The following is a 12,400-nucleotide window of genomic DNA, read 5'->3' on the forward strand; positions in this document are numbered from 1 at the left end:
TTACAGTGGCCTGAATTTCATTTCTGTTTGCTTATGGGAGTAGTGGTATTCTTTGCCGGTCTTCCAGTTTATACCATCAGCATAGCTCCCATGAACGCCCAGCCAGTACATCCCATTCAGGTTAGAGTAGTGGCAGTCATTGTACCACCATGCTCCCTTATAGGCTGTGGCACAATTAAAGGAGCTCATGTCGTTGTCCTGGTCTGTTGTTGAAAATGGCATGTCCTTGTGGTATGATAAGGAGTCTCCTGCAGGGGAGTACAAGTTCACAGTTAATGCAGTAGTGCAAAAGGGAACTTAATGTTTCTGTGCATCATTGCAAGGTATCAGTGGGCCTTGCTGGATCATAGAACATAGAATATCCTGAGTTGGAAGGGACCCATAAGGATCATCGAGTCCAACTCCTGGCACCACACAGGTCTACCCAAAATTTTAGACCATGTGATAAGTGCACAGTCCAAACGCTTCTTAAATTCAGACAGGCTTGGTGCAGTGACTACTTCCCTGGGGAGCCTGTTCCAGTGGGCGACTCACCCTCTCAACGAAGAACCTCTTCCTGATGTCCAGCCTAAACCTCCCCTGCCTCAGCTTGACACCATTCCCACGGGTCCTATCACTGGTGACTAAAGAGAATAGATCGGCGCCTGCCCCTCCACTCCCCCTCGCGAGGAAGTTGTAGACTGCGTTGAGGTCTCCCCTCAGCCTCCTCTTTTCCAGGCTGAACAGGCCAAGTGACCTCAGCTTCTCCTCATATGTCTTCCCTTATAGTCCCTTCACCATCTTCGTCGCCGTCTGGACACTCTCCAACAGTTTACATCCTTTCTGTAAAAACTGCAAGGCAGTTTTTATAAATCCTGCTGTTCTCCTGTTTACCTAGGTATCCTCCTTGGTCATAGAGAAAAGGAGTATCCTGAGCTCTGCTAGGACTGCTGACACACATGGAGAACTTATCTATGCCTGCGGAACAAATGGGCCAGATTCTGGTTGCAGTTACACAACTCTTACAGCACTTGGATTCTCTGCAGACTTACTGTCTGATCTGGACTGTCAGAAAGAGTTGCAGTGTACAAAGCTACATAAACATGGAGCACTGCTATCTCAAGTGTTGGTTTCACTCATTCTCACATGAAGGGTATTGACTTTTGCAGAGGATTTGTTTGCTTTTTAAAGAAAGAAAGAAACAAACAAAAAACACATCAGGAGTTAGGAGGATGTGCTGATGCTGAAAGTATTGAATATCACCCCAGCCCTAGAAATACCAAAACTTCATGGTAAATATTTATGTCCAATAAAACTGAAAGCAGAACTTGGCCTGGCTGCTGTGAAGGTGTGGGAATGCTATGTGTCCCACTGCTCAGAGCCAGACTCTGCATTTGCTGCAAAACTTTGTGGCAGGGCTTTTAGTTACTGCTCTGGGTCACGCTTCTGTGGGTGATGGGTGTCCCCTTCCTTCCCTGCACCCAGAGGTCACTCTGTACCTTGGGTGCCTTAGGCAGCTTTAAAAAATTGACCCCAAATGTAGATGGTGCATGACAACACTCTGTACTGTAAATACTGAATGCTTCTGAATTGCTTTGGGAAATGGTCTTTCCTAGTAAGCTGCTAACTTACCAGCATTTCCACCAAGGAAGTCTCCTAGAACTAGTTTGTATTTCTCAGACTCTCCTAAAATTCTGAAAGAAGCGTACTTGGCAAAGTAGTAGTTGTTCTCAAAGTCTCTCAGGTCAATACGGAGTTCACAATTTCCTAGAAGAGAAGGTGGAGAGCAGTTCTGTGGGGCTGGTGGTAAGTAGGCAAATGGAATTCAGGGGTGACGGGTTTAAGGAGCCCTGAGATAACTCAAGAGGAGCTACCACTACTTGAGAGATTATGATATATTTCAAATTGCTGTAGAACCATCTGTCCTGCACATAATTGTGAGTTCCAGGCTGTTTGTGAACATGATTGTCATCACAAACAGTACTAGTAAGTAGATGTGTTGGCCTTTCTCCAGGATAAGTCATGCAGACAGCTCATTCACTTCTGTTACTTGTAGTTTTACCTTTTTTAGAGGTAATTTTCCTGTGTGCAATGGACTGCAAGAGCCTGCATGCTGTTTAAAATTAACTGCTGGGGCCCAAGAGAGATGCAAGAAGTTCAGTCTTTAATGGCCTAACATTGCGCAGTGAGTGCACTCTAACAGCCCCAGCCTGGGGAAGGAGGCAGACCTTACCCAGAGAGGTGAGGAAGTGGATGTTGTCATTCCCCAGCCAGAACTCTGTTAGCTGGTTGCCAAATCCTCGCTTGTATGAATACCAATCTCGCAAAAAATTCACTGATCCATCCGAGCGTCTCTGGAAAACCTGCAGGAAATAAGAGTCTCACCCCTGTCAGGCCATTCTTCACTAAAAGAAGCTCCATTGCCTGACTGCAGAGAACGGGTGGCACAGCCCTTTGCAGCAAACTCTCCCATTGCGTTGGGCCACGCCAGAGGGTAGCTGGGAGGACTGAACCGACAGGGAAATCTCTCTCACAAATTTGCTTCATCTATGCTTGGAAATGAGAAGGGATTTTTCTGACTTAAGCAGGAATGGAAGAGAGTTCGTGGTGCTCAGTCTGTTCCCAGAGATCTCTCCCAAGAGAATCCCCTGTATTCACATAGATTTACCCAGGTTTAACATGAACTTCGGCTGTCACCTCTCTGACATGGCTTCATTATGTGTTTTTCCTGTCTTTGATACTTTTCTTCCTTTTTGTTGCTATTTTAGTGCTATCATTTAGAGCCTTAATAAAAATTGCTGTAGGGTTATAAAAGCTTCCATCCCTTCATCCTACTCACAATCCATCCTCCACCGTCTGTGTCCATATCACAGAAGACAGTGGTGGCATTGCAGCCTTGGGGGTAGATAGTGTACCATCCACTCAGGATCTTGCCTTTATCCAGCAGCTCTTGGCAGTTCCTAGCTTGTGAGCAAATCAGAGAAAGAGTGAAAGTGGAGAGAATAATGATGTGCTCACTGCAGCTGGAGAGCACATCAGCCTCATGCTCTGAACTAGCTTCTTTGGGCCTTCAGTCTCCCAGCTGGCTCTTTGCACTGCAGAACTCTGGTGCACATCTACTTGGAGACAAATCCTGCTACTCCCCGAGTCAATATGTCACAGGGTTGATGGGCTCTTTCTAAGAGATAGTCTAATGGGCTCAGACCCCTTTCATCTGCAAGGGGTCTTTAGAGGCTCTGGGTGATGGAGCTGCTCCAAGCGGGATGACAAACTCAAGATCCAGGAATTTGTTTGGACTCAGGAATGTGGGGCACTGAAGGTGTGGGGGTAGCTGGCAGCATAGGAACTGTGACACACAAAAAACCCCCACCTACCTGTAACACAGAAAATACCATTCAGCTCATCTCTTGTGAATTGAACAGGGGGCAGTTTTGAATATATACATCTATATTATGTATATATTTATTTTTCCTCACCAAATCCACAGCAGCTCAGATTCATGGGTGCCAAAGGATTGACGGAAATTCTTTACTCTGAGGGAGGTGAGACACTGGCCCAGGCTGCCCAGAGAAGCAGCGGATGTCCCATCCCTGGAAGTGCTCAAGGCCAGGCTGGATGGGGCTTTGAGCAGCCTGGGCTGGTGGGAGGGATCCCTGCCCATGACAGGGGTTGGAATTGGAAGAGCTTTAGGTCCCTGCCAACCCAAGCCATTATGTGATTCTATGATCCCAGCTTACAGCTGCATTTGTGGTATGATTTCGCAGGAGAAAGTCTGGGAAGATTTACACTGAGCATCCTCAGTGTATCAGATAAGAAGACCCCTGCTCTACCCAGAACCCAGTGCTGTGCCAGTGCATGGTGTGTGGGTGAGACGACTCATTGCCCTGGTGGGACACACTGTCCACTTCTTGCAGGCAGGACCTGCCTCTGCACTCCAGAGCTGCTCCATGACATGGTAGTGGTGATACAAGTGTCTGAGCATGATGAGCATCTGATGTGTGGGCACACAGCTGTGCCAGGCTGTCTTGTGAGCCTGGGTGTCCTTCATAATGGAGGTCTGCTCCTGGATGTGGCCTATTACTTATTAGTCAAATGTTTTTACGTGCCCAGGAAATGTAGAACTGAATTAGAGTGCTTGAGGCAGTGAGGCGGTTAGTTCATGGCATCCTAATCTCTCTCTTTCAGGTGTTACTGCAGCTCTCCAATCTGTTTGAGCCTCTGCATGGGATTCTGTTCTTACGGCATCCAAACGTAGCCAGAGTGGGCTGGAGCTCTGCTTTGATTCTAGCTCAGGGAGATTTAGTCAACTGATGCTCCCTTCCCTTCCCTTCCCTTCCCTTCCCTTCCCTTCCCTTCCCTTCCCTTCCCTTCCCTTCCCTTCCCTTCCCTTCCCTTCCCTTCCCTTCCCTTCCCTTCCCTTCCCCCTTCCCCCTTCCCTTCCCTTCCCTTCCCTTCCCTTCCCTTCCCTTCCCTTCCCTTCCCTTCCCTTCCCTTCCCTTCCCTTCCCTTCCCTTCCCTTCCCTTCCCTTCCCTGCCCTGCCCTGCCCTGCCCTGCCCCTGCCCTGCCCTGCCCTGCCCTGCCCTGCCCTGCCCTGCCCTGCCCTGCCCTGCCCTGCCCTGCCCTGCCCTGCCCTGCCCTCCCCTCCCCTCCCCTCCCCTCCCCTCCCCTCCCCTCCCCGGCTAAGGCTGGAAGGCACCTCTGGGTCCATCTGATCCAACCTCTCTGCTCAAGCAGGGCCACCTACAGCTGCTTGCCCAGGACCACATCCAAGCAGATTTTAAAGATCTCCAAGAAGGAGACTCCACAACCTCTCTGGGCAACCAGTTCCAGTGCTCTGTCACATGCACTGTAAAGTGCTTCCTGATGTCTAGACAGAACCTCTTGTATTTTTAGTGGCTTCATCTTGGAAACCAGGATACTGTGGCTGTAAGGACCAAAACAGACCTTCTACAGGTCACACAGAGGGCAGGTTATTTAAGAAGCACTCACAGGACGTGACTGTTCTATCTGATCTGGTCTGGGTGGATTACAAATAGCCATGCAGAAGCTGCATGTGGCTGAGAGAAGCAAATAGGTAAACAGTAATATCTCCTTACTCTGTCCTTCAGTGTCACTCTGAATTAGTTGCTGCCCTGTCCTGACTTCCGATGCAGGGATTCTGCCTTACTGCTTGTCATCACTAGTCTGTTCTGCAAAGCCAACAGTGGGATGAAAGACCAAGGAGGAAACTCACCCAAAGTTTCTGGAAACCCAGGCTCTCCTTTTGTTCCTGTTGGGCAAACAACATCATCAATTGCTCTCTGCCTTCCACACCTAGTCCTTCCCTCTTCCACAACTTGACATTGTTTGCTTTTCAAGCCAAATCCTGCTGCACTGGTGTGAGCGGTGATGTTAGGTGAATTGATAAGCTCATCTGCATGCACAAAGAGGCATGGTGCAGCAAAGGCAGGAGGAAGAACTTGTTAGTGATCTGTACTGGCTGGTTCCCAGCCCATCAAAGGCCCATCTGCTCAAATCCAGAAGAGCACAGAGGGACAATGGCAGGTGGGAACCCAAGCTACAGGCTCCTGTAATTACAGAACCAAGTATCTTGTCTGGCTGCTTCCCAGGGCTGCCCCCACAGAGCCTCAGTCCCGTGTCCAGCTGTGACACCCAGCAGCCTGAGTCAACAGGAACAACTCACCAGATCCCCTGGCAGGCACAGGGGGGTGGCTGCCTGGGAGTGCAACACGTTATGGGATGCAGGGGAAGAGGACAGGAATTATTGTGAGATGTTCAGGAGAGGAACCAAAGGTGGGAAAATGGAGGGATTTAGGTGATTTGGGAAGGAAGAAGACAGGGAAAATAGAGGGTAAGGGGATAAAAATGGTTGATTTTAGATAGCTGGTCAGTATGCTTGTTTGGCTGTGCCCTGCACTGATCACCACAGTCTGTCCTGTCATCTTATTAAAAACTTTTCTAGTACTGTCCTGGGTGAGAGCTCTATTCTTTGTGCCCATGTGTGTATGGGGTGTGAGTGCAGCACCTGGAGCCAGACCATGGCTCAGAAGTTTGTGGGGCAGCAACTGGCATAAGTGCAGGTGTGCAAGTGAGTGTGATGGCTAGCAAAGATCAACCCAGGCAAAGCTGGTGAAGTGGTCTGGACTCCAGGAGGTGAGTGCGTCTGAACATGCTGCTGTGGGTGTGAGGGTACATGGGTGTCTACAGGGGCAAGAGCACAGAGGGTTGGCTGTGGGGCTGGGGTGCTCCAATAGTTGTGCGTGTGTGTGTGTGTGTGGTCTGGAGTGGGGCTTCAGCCTCAGGGTTCTGTGTCCAGATGCCAGCAACTGGTGAGACTGAGATCCAGCTGCTAGTTAGACTAAGTGAATCCTCTTGCTGGAGGAATCCCCCTTGTACCGATTTATCTACGCAGAAAAATTCTCACCAGTGGACTGCTACCCTGCTCAGCCAGAGAGGGAAGCAGGATGAAGCTGTTGGTGCTCTCTGTGCTCATGTGAGTGCTCTGAGTGGCTGTCGGTGAGGATGAACATGTATATTCGTATAATTGTTTATAGGCACGTGTGTATATATTTATATTATGTGTGTATATATATATATATATATAGTGTATACATGTCCTCTTCATGTATATGCCTACTGGGAACTACTTCAGCCTGGCTACCAGTTGGACCTGGGGACAGGGACAGGGAGTGGCAGCCTCGCTGCTCTTGGATTTTTGGACCCAGTATGATATATTTTCCTTTGACACCTGATTAGGGGTCAGGAAGTCTAAATGACAAGAGTAATGCAATACATGTCTATGTCAGACCTGCTAGCTGCTAAGACAGCCTGACAAATGGGGTGCAAACATTTTGTGCCAGTGAGTATTACTTAGGTGGGACACACAGAACAGTAGTAGATGGGTGTGGGAAGGAAATCAAAACACACCCAGGGAAGGAGGCAGGGTCAGAAGCACAAAAAGGGGAACAGTTACTGCTGGCAGAGGTCTTTAGTGGGTGTTTTGGGAGCAGCTGTGACAGTTGGAGCAAATGTGCTATACTAGTGACCAGCTCAGTAGCATTTGGCTCCTATTACAAGCCAAAGACTTGTGAGAGAAGCCACGGTGCAGAGAGAGCTCATTTATATGTGCCAGTGGCCTTAGCATGCAGGATGATGTTATCAGAAAAAAAAAATATATATATATATATAAACATCACCTTGTTTACTCTCTACCCTATTAATAACACTGGAGAGAGACAAATTTCTGTGGCATTAACAGTAATGGAGTTTCATCTGAGTCTCTGCCTTTTGACATAGCAAGGGACCGTCAGAGTTCTGCCCAAATGTGTCTGGTCCCTTGGGCTGGGGTGTGCAAAGTCCTGCTGTGTCTGTAATTGATGGTTCTGGACAGCAGCTTCAGGCTCCCAAGTTGTTGGCAGCCTCTGTTGCTGTCTGGCTGGTTTGGGAGAGGGGCTGCTCTCATCACCAGGGGCTGGGGCTGAGCCTCTATGGGGAGCTCCAGCAGACCAGGCCCTATGATGGGGGAGAGCTATTGTCAAATAGCCCATCCAGTACCCTGTGGGGTACTTTTATTTTTCTATAGTTGCTCCCACATGGTGTGTTGTTCTAGAATGGCATGGGGTGGAAGTTGAACTAGACAGGCTCCCATCATAAATTCATCTCAGCATGATTTACCTTTTGGTCCTGGGAAACCAGGGTCTCCAGCCACTCCTGCAAGAGACAAGAGAAAAATGCTCGTCACAGATGACTCAAAGGGACTGAATTACAGCAAATCCCTAAGTAGAGGCTCCTGGCCCTCTGTGTTTCCCAAATGTACAGGAGAGGCTGTTGTAAATGGTGCAAAGCCATGGTGCTCTGTGAGTGCCCCAGTTGAAGGCAGCCTGCGAGGCCCTGCCTGCTCTCCAAATCAGCAGCATCTCTCAGGAACAGCAGGACAGTTGCTTCTCCTTCTGCTGGATTCATGCCTCTGTCTCAGTGATTTTTTTTTTTGTTGGTTTTCAGTTTTAAGCCTGTGACCTGTGAGATTTCAGACAATAGCTGCTGTTTCAATGTGTCCTGTTTCAATCTCCTCCTGTGGGGTTCTGCTGATGTCTTGGGTGCTTTTGACAGGGAAATATGTACATATTCAGCATGCAAAGGGGCTCTTTTCCCAGCTGTTCAGTGTGCCAGCACTCAGTTCCTGGATGATACCATGTGCTGGGAGCTGGAAATGACATGATTTGCTTTCTGAGTCTGGACCATGTCTATGAATGCTTCTAAATGCATGGCTCAACAGTCTTGTCTTATGCAGCCCTACTCTCAGCTTGAGTCTATGAACAGAGAGAGATCAAATAAGTGACTTCCTCATTTTGTGGAGGGGGGTCAGCCCGTTGCAAGGAAATCCCTATTCCCTCCTTGCTTCACTGTATGCCAGCTGTCTCCACTCCAGGAGTGGAGAATAGGGAATCACAGAATCATAGAATCATAGAATGGTTTGGGTTGTAAGGGACCCCAAAGATCATCTGGTTCCAACTTCCCTGCCTGTATCAGGGACACCTCCCACCAGACCAGGTTGCTCATAGCCCCATCCAACGTGGCCTTGAACACCTCTAGGGATGGGGCATCCACAGCTTCTTTGGGTAACCTGTTACAATGCCTCACTACGTTTACAGTGAAGAATTTCCTCATGACGTCTAATCTAAGTCTGTCCTGTTTTAATTTAAGACCATTCCCCCTTGTCCTATCATTATCCACCCGAGTAAAGAGTCCTTCTCCATCCTTTTTATAAGACCTCTTTAAGTACTGAAAATCTGCCATTAAGTCACCCCGGAACCTTCTCTTCTGTGGGCTGAACAGCCCCAGCTCTCTCAGCCTTTCTTCATAGGAGAGGTGCTCCAGCCCCTTGATCATCTTCACAGCCTCCCTCTGGACCTGCTCTAAAAGCTCCACATCCTTCTTGTGCTGGGGCCCCCAGACCTGGGTGTAGGACTCCAAGTGGGGCCTCACAAGGGTAGAGTAGAGGGGGAGAATCACCTCCCTTGACCTGCTGGCCACTCCTCTTTTGATCCCGCCCAGGATGCAGTTGGCCTTCTGGGCTGTAAGTGCACATTGCTGCATCATGTCAAGCTTTCGGTCCGCTAGAACCCCCAAGTCCTTCTCTGCAGGGCTGCTCTCAGTGAGTTCTCCCACTCTGTACTCACGTCTGGGATTGCCCCAGCCCAGGTACAGCACCCTGCACTTGGACTTGTTGAACCTCATGAGGTTCATGTGGGCCTACTTCTCAAGCTTGTCCAGGTCCCTTTGGATGTCTTCCCTTCATTTTGTCTTATTGACTGCACCACTCAGCTTGGTGTCATCTGCAAACTTGCTGAGGGTGCTCTCAATCTCCTTGTCTATGTCATTGATGAAGATATTGAAAAGCACTGGTCCCAGGACAGATCCCTGAGGTATCCTGCTCATCACTGACCTCCACCTAGACATGGAACCATTGACAGCCACTCTCTGGGTGAGGTCTTCAAGCCAATTCCTTATCCACTGAATGGTCCACCCTTCAATTTCATCTCTCTCCAATTTGTAGATCAGGATATCATGTGGGATTGTGTCAAAGACCTTACAGAAGTCCAAGTAGATGACATCAGTCAGTCTTCTCTTGTCGACTGATGCAGTTACTCCATCACAAAAGGCCACCAGATTGGTCATGCATGATTTGCCCTTGATGAAGCCATGCTGGCTGTCTCAGATCACCTCTTTGTCTTGCATGTGCCTTACCATTGCCTCCAGGAGCATCCATTCCATGAGAGACGCAGAGGTGAGTCTCACTGATCTGTAGATCCCTGGGTCCTCCTTTCTATCCTTTTTAAAAATGGGAGTGATGTTTCCCCTTTTCCAGTCAGCAGGGACTTCACCTGACTGCCATGATGTTTCAAATATGATGGAGAGTGGCTTGGTGACTACATCAGCTAATTCCTTCAGGACCCTGGGATGCATGTCATCAGACCCCATAGACTTGAAATTGTTAAGTTTCATCAGGTGGTTTCAAGCCTGCTCTTCACTTACAGTGGGAGGGACTTTGTTCTCACAGCCCTCATCTACATGTTCAGGGAAATGAGGTATGTGGGAAGCCTGACCACCAGTGAAGAAGTTGTTGAGTACCTCAGCCTTCTCCATGTCTGTTGTTAGCAGTTCTCCCTTCTCATTTATCAGAGGGGGAACACTCTCCCTGGCCTTTCTTTTCTGAGCAACCTACTGATAGAATCCCTTTCTGTCATTCTTTGCATCCTTGCCAATCTCAGTTCCATCTTTGCTTTGGCTTTCCTGATCCCATCCCTGCACATCCAGACAGCAAACCTGTACTCTTCCTAAGCCACATGTCCCTTCTTCCACTTCCTGTGCATTTCCTTCTTGAACTTGACTTTGACCAAAAGGTCCTTGCTCAGCCATCCTCATTTCCTGCCCTCCCTGCATGCTTTCTTACACAGGAGGAGGGAGAGTTCTTGTGCTCTAAGAAAAACATCCTTAAAGAGTTACCAGCTCTGTTCAGCTCTTTTGTCCCTAAGGACAGTGTTCCAGGGGATCTCAGCCACTAGATCTTTAAATAGCTGCAATTTCGCTGTTTGGAAGTTCAGGGTCCTGACTTTGCTATTAGCCAAGCCCGTATTCCTTGAGATCACAAAGTCAACCAGGGTGTGGTCACTGCAGCCCACATTGCCTCCAATCTTAATCTCTTTTATTTGTTCATCTGCGTTGGTAAGCATGAGATCCAGTAACGCTTCTCCTCTGGTTGGTTTGTCTCATATCTGGACAAGGATGTCTCATGGAGTCTCTAGGAGTCTCCCAGCTTGCTTACACAGCCTGCTGTGTAGAGAGATGTCTGCTTATAGGGGGCTGATAAGGGGGACTTCAAAAAGAAGAGTAGTATCTTCCTCTGAGTTGTGGTCCCACCCTACAACACTGTTCCTAGTACCCATCCCATGCCAGATGCATGCACCAAATCTTCCTGGTCTATGCTACTTCAGGGCTCTTTCTTGGAGTATGACCAACCCTCAGGTATTTTATCTCTGTAGATCCAGTCTCCCTATGTATGCCCTGAACTTCAGTGGGTTTATAGATTGAAGCCAAGTGTGTTATGCATTACCTTTTGTACCGGGTGGTCCTGCTTTCCCAGGGAGTCCCTGGGTTCCCATTTCTCCTACAAGGAAAAACTCAGTTTATATGCGCATATTGTAATCTGATCAGAGGGGAGGTGACACAGAAGCCTGGGCAGCTAGGCCTCAGCTTCTGCAGAAACAAGGAAGATGTTTTTTGTTCATTGGATGATATTTTATAACATATCTCACTCCCTTTCTTCTACTAAAGCTATACTACACAGGTACTGCTAATGTAAGTCCTAATTTACAGTTCACTTATGAATTTCTGTGAGCTTTGTACATCTGGGAGCCAGTCCGTGGCTTTTGCCCCAGTGGAGTGGCTCTCTCTACTGTTGTGACTCACTTTGCCTACAAGTCCACTATGACATGGGAGGCCTTGAAGGACTCCTATGGGTATGAGGTGACCTTCAACAGCTCCTCCCCCCTGCAACAAAGCAATCTAATATCAAAGCATTCACTGCTGGGTTTTGAAATCTCACCTTTTGTTCCTGGGACACCTGGTTCTCCCTTTGAGCCAGAGGCACCTGGGATCCCTGGGCATCCTTGGAGAACAGCAAGCCGGTCAGCATCACCTAGTCCCACTATTCTCACCTCTGAATTAATGAAGACAGTCATCATGGAGATTATTACGACTCTGAAATGTCTTGGAGAGGAAACTGAACCCTTTGGACTTCAGAAACAGTGCAAAAGGCAAAGATAAGCAAGTGATGTCCAGTCTGAGGAAGGAAGTCTGGCATAATTATATGTATTAAGAGACGGTATTGAGGTTGTTGCATATTAGAATTAGACACTGGATCTCTCTGGCTTCAGGGGAGTTTAGTGGAAGAAGGCTGTTATATGTGACATTACATGCATGACAAATACATTGTAACTTAATAAAACAAAAGATGTGAGGTGCTCTGTGGGGTAATACAGCAAAAAGTAAATGGCACTGACGAGCATGTGGATAGTAAAGATTCTGATTTAAAGGGATTCTAAAGATTTAGCCTGATTTCCTGACACCAGATCAGTTTAAAATCACGCCTATTGCCTTTCTGGAGAGTAAAGACCAAAAACTGTGTTGTGCAGTGTTCCCAAGTTGCCAGGGTGCCGGGCACCCATCAAGCACTTGGTTGATACTGCTCTGCATCCTCCAATAACAGAGGTAAGGCACCACAGATGGAAAACATAGAACAGGGTGGAAAACTATGAATGGGGCAGCCTGTTCCTGGAGATCCCTCTAGTGAGTGGGCAGGATGCTAAACCTTTGGTTGGAGCCAGCAGCTTTGTGAAGCCACTACTGAGACTTCATCAC

General features: G+C 48.2%; 2 protein-coding genes across 4 annotated transcripts in view; one reads left to right on the forward strand and one right to left on the reverse strand.

Annotated features, from left to right (window-relative positions):
- Nucleotides 1-12,400, forward strand: part of LOC106037110 (dual specificity testis-specific protein kinase 2-like) — a 90,937-nt gene that overhangs the window by 34,620 nt on the left and 43,917 nt on the right. Inside the window, exon 10 of one of the 3 annotated variants that reach the window (XR_001207828.3) lies at nt 878-4,396. The exons of 1 other annotated variant lie outside the window; for it this stretch is intronic. The gene's annotated coding sequence lies outside the window, so the exon portion shown is untranslated. Of the gene's footprint in view, nt 1-877; nt 4,397-12,400 lie in introns of those variants that run through there. One more of the 3 variants, XR_001207829.3, reaches the window with a different exon arrangement.
- Nucleotides 1-12,400, reverse strand: part of LOC106037111 (ficolin-1-like) — a 12,683-nt gene continuing 283 nt past the window's right edge. Inside the window, exons 2-9 of the mRNA XM_013182873.3 lie at nt 11,586-11,699; nt 11,094-11,147; nt 7,655-7,690; nt 5,214-5,306; nt 2,819-2,943; nt 2,213-2,342; nt 1,612-1,746; nt 1-248 (exon numbers count right to left, since the gene is read on the reverse strand). Of these exons, the coding sequence (XP_013038327.2) occupies nt 1-248; nt 1,612-1,746; nt 2,213-2,342; nt 2,819-2,943; nt 5,214-5,306; nt 7,655-7,690; nt 11,094-11,147; nt 11,586-11,699 (935 nt within the window). The remainder of the gene's footprint in view (nt 249-1,611; nt 1,747-2,212; nt 2,343-2,818; nt 2,944-5,213; nt 5,307-7,654; nt 7,691-11,093; nt 11,148-11,585; nt 11,700-12,400) is intronic.

Source organism: Anser cygnoides, chromosome 20 (assembly GCF_040182565.1).
Source record: "Anser cygnoides isolate HZ-2024a breed goose chromosome 20, Taihu_goose_T2T_genome, whole genome shotgun sequence".
NCBI classification, from domain to species: Eukaryota; Metazoa; Chordata; class Aves; order Anseriformes; family Anatidae; genus Anser; species Anser cygnoides.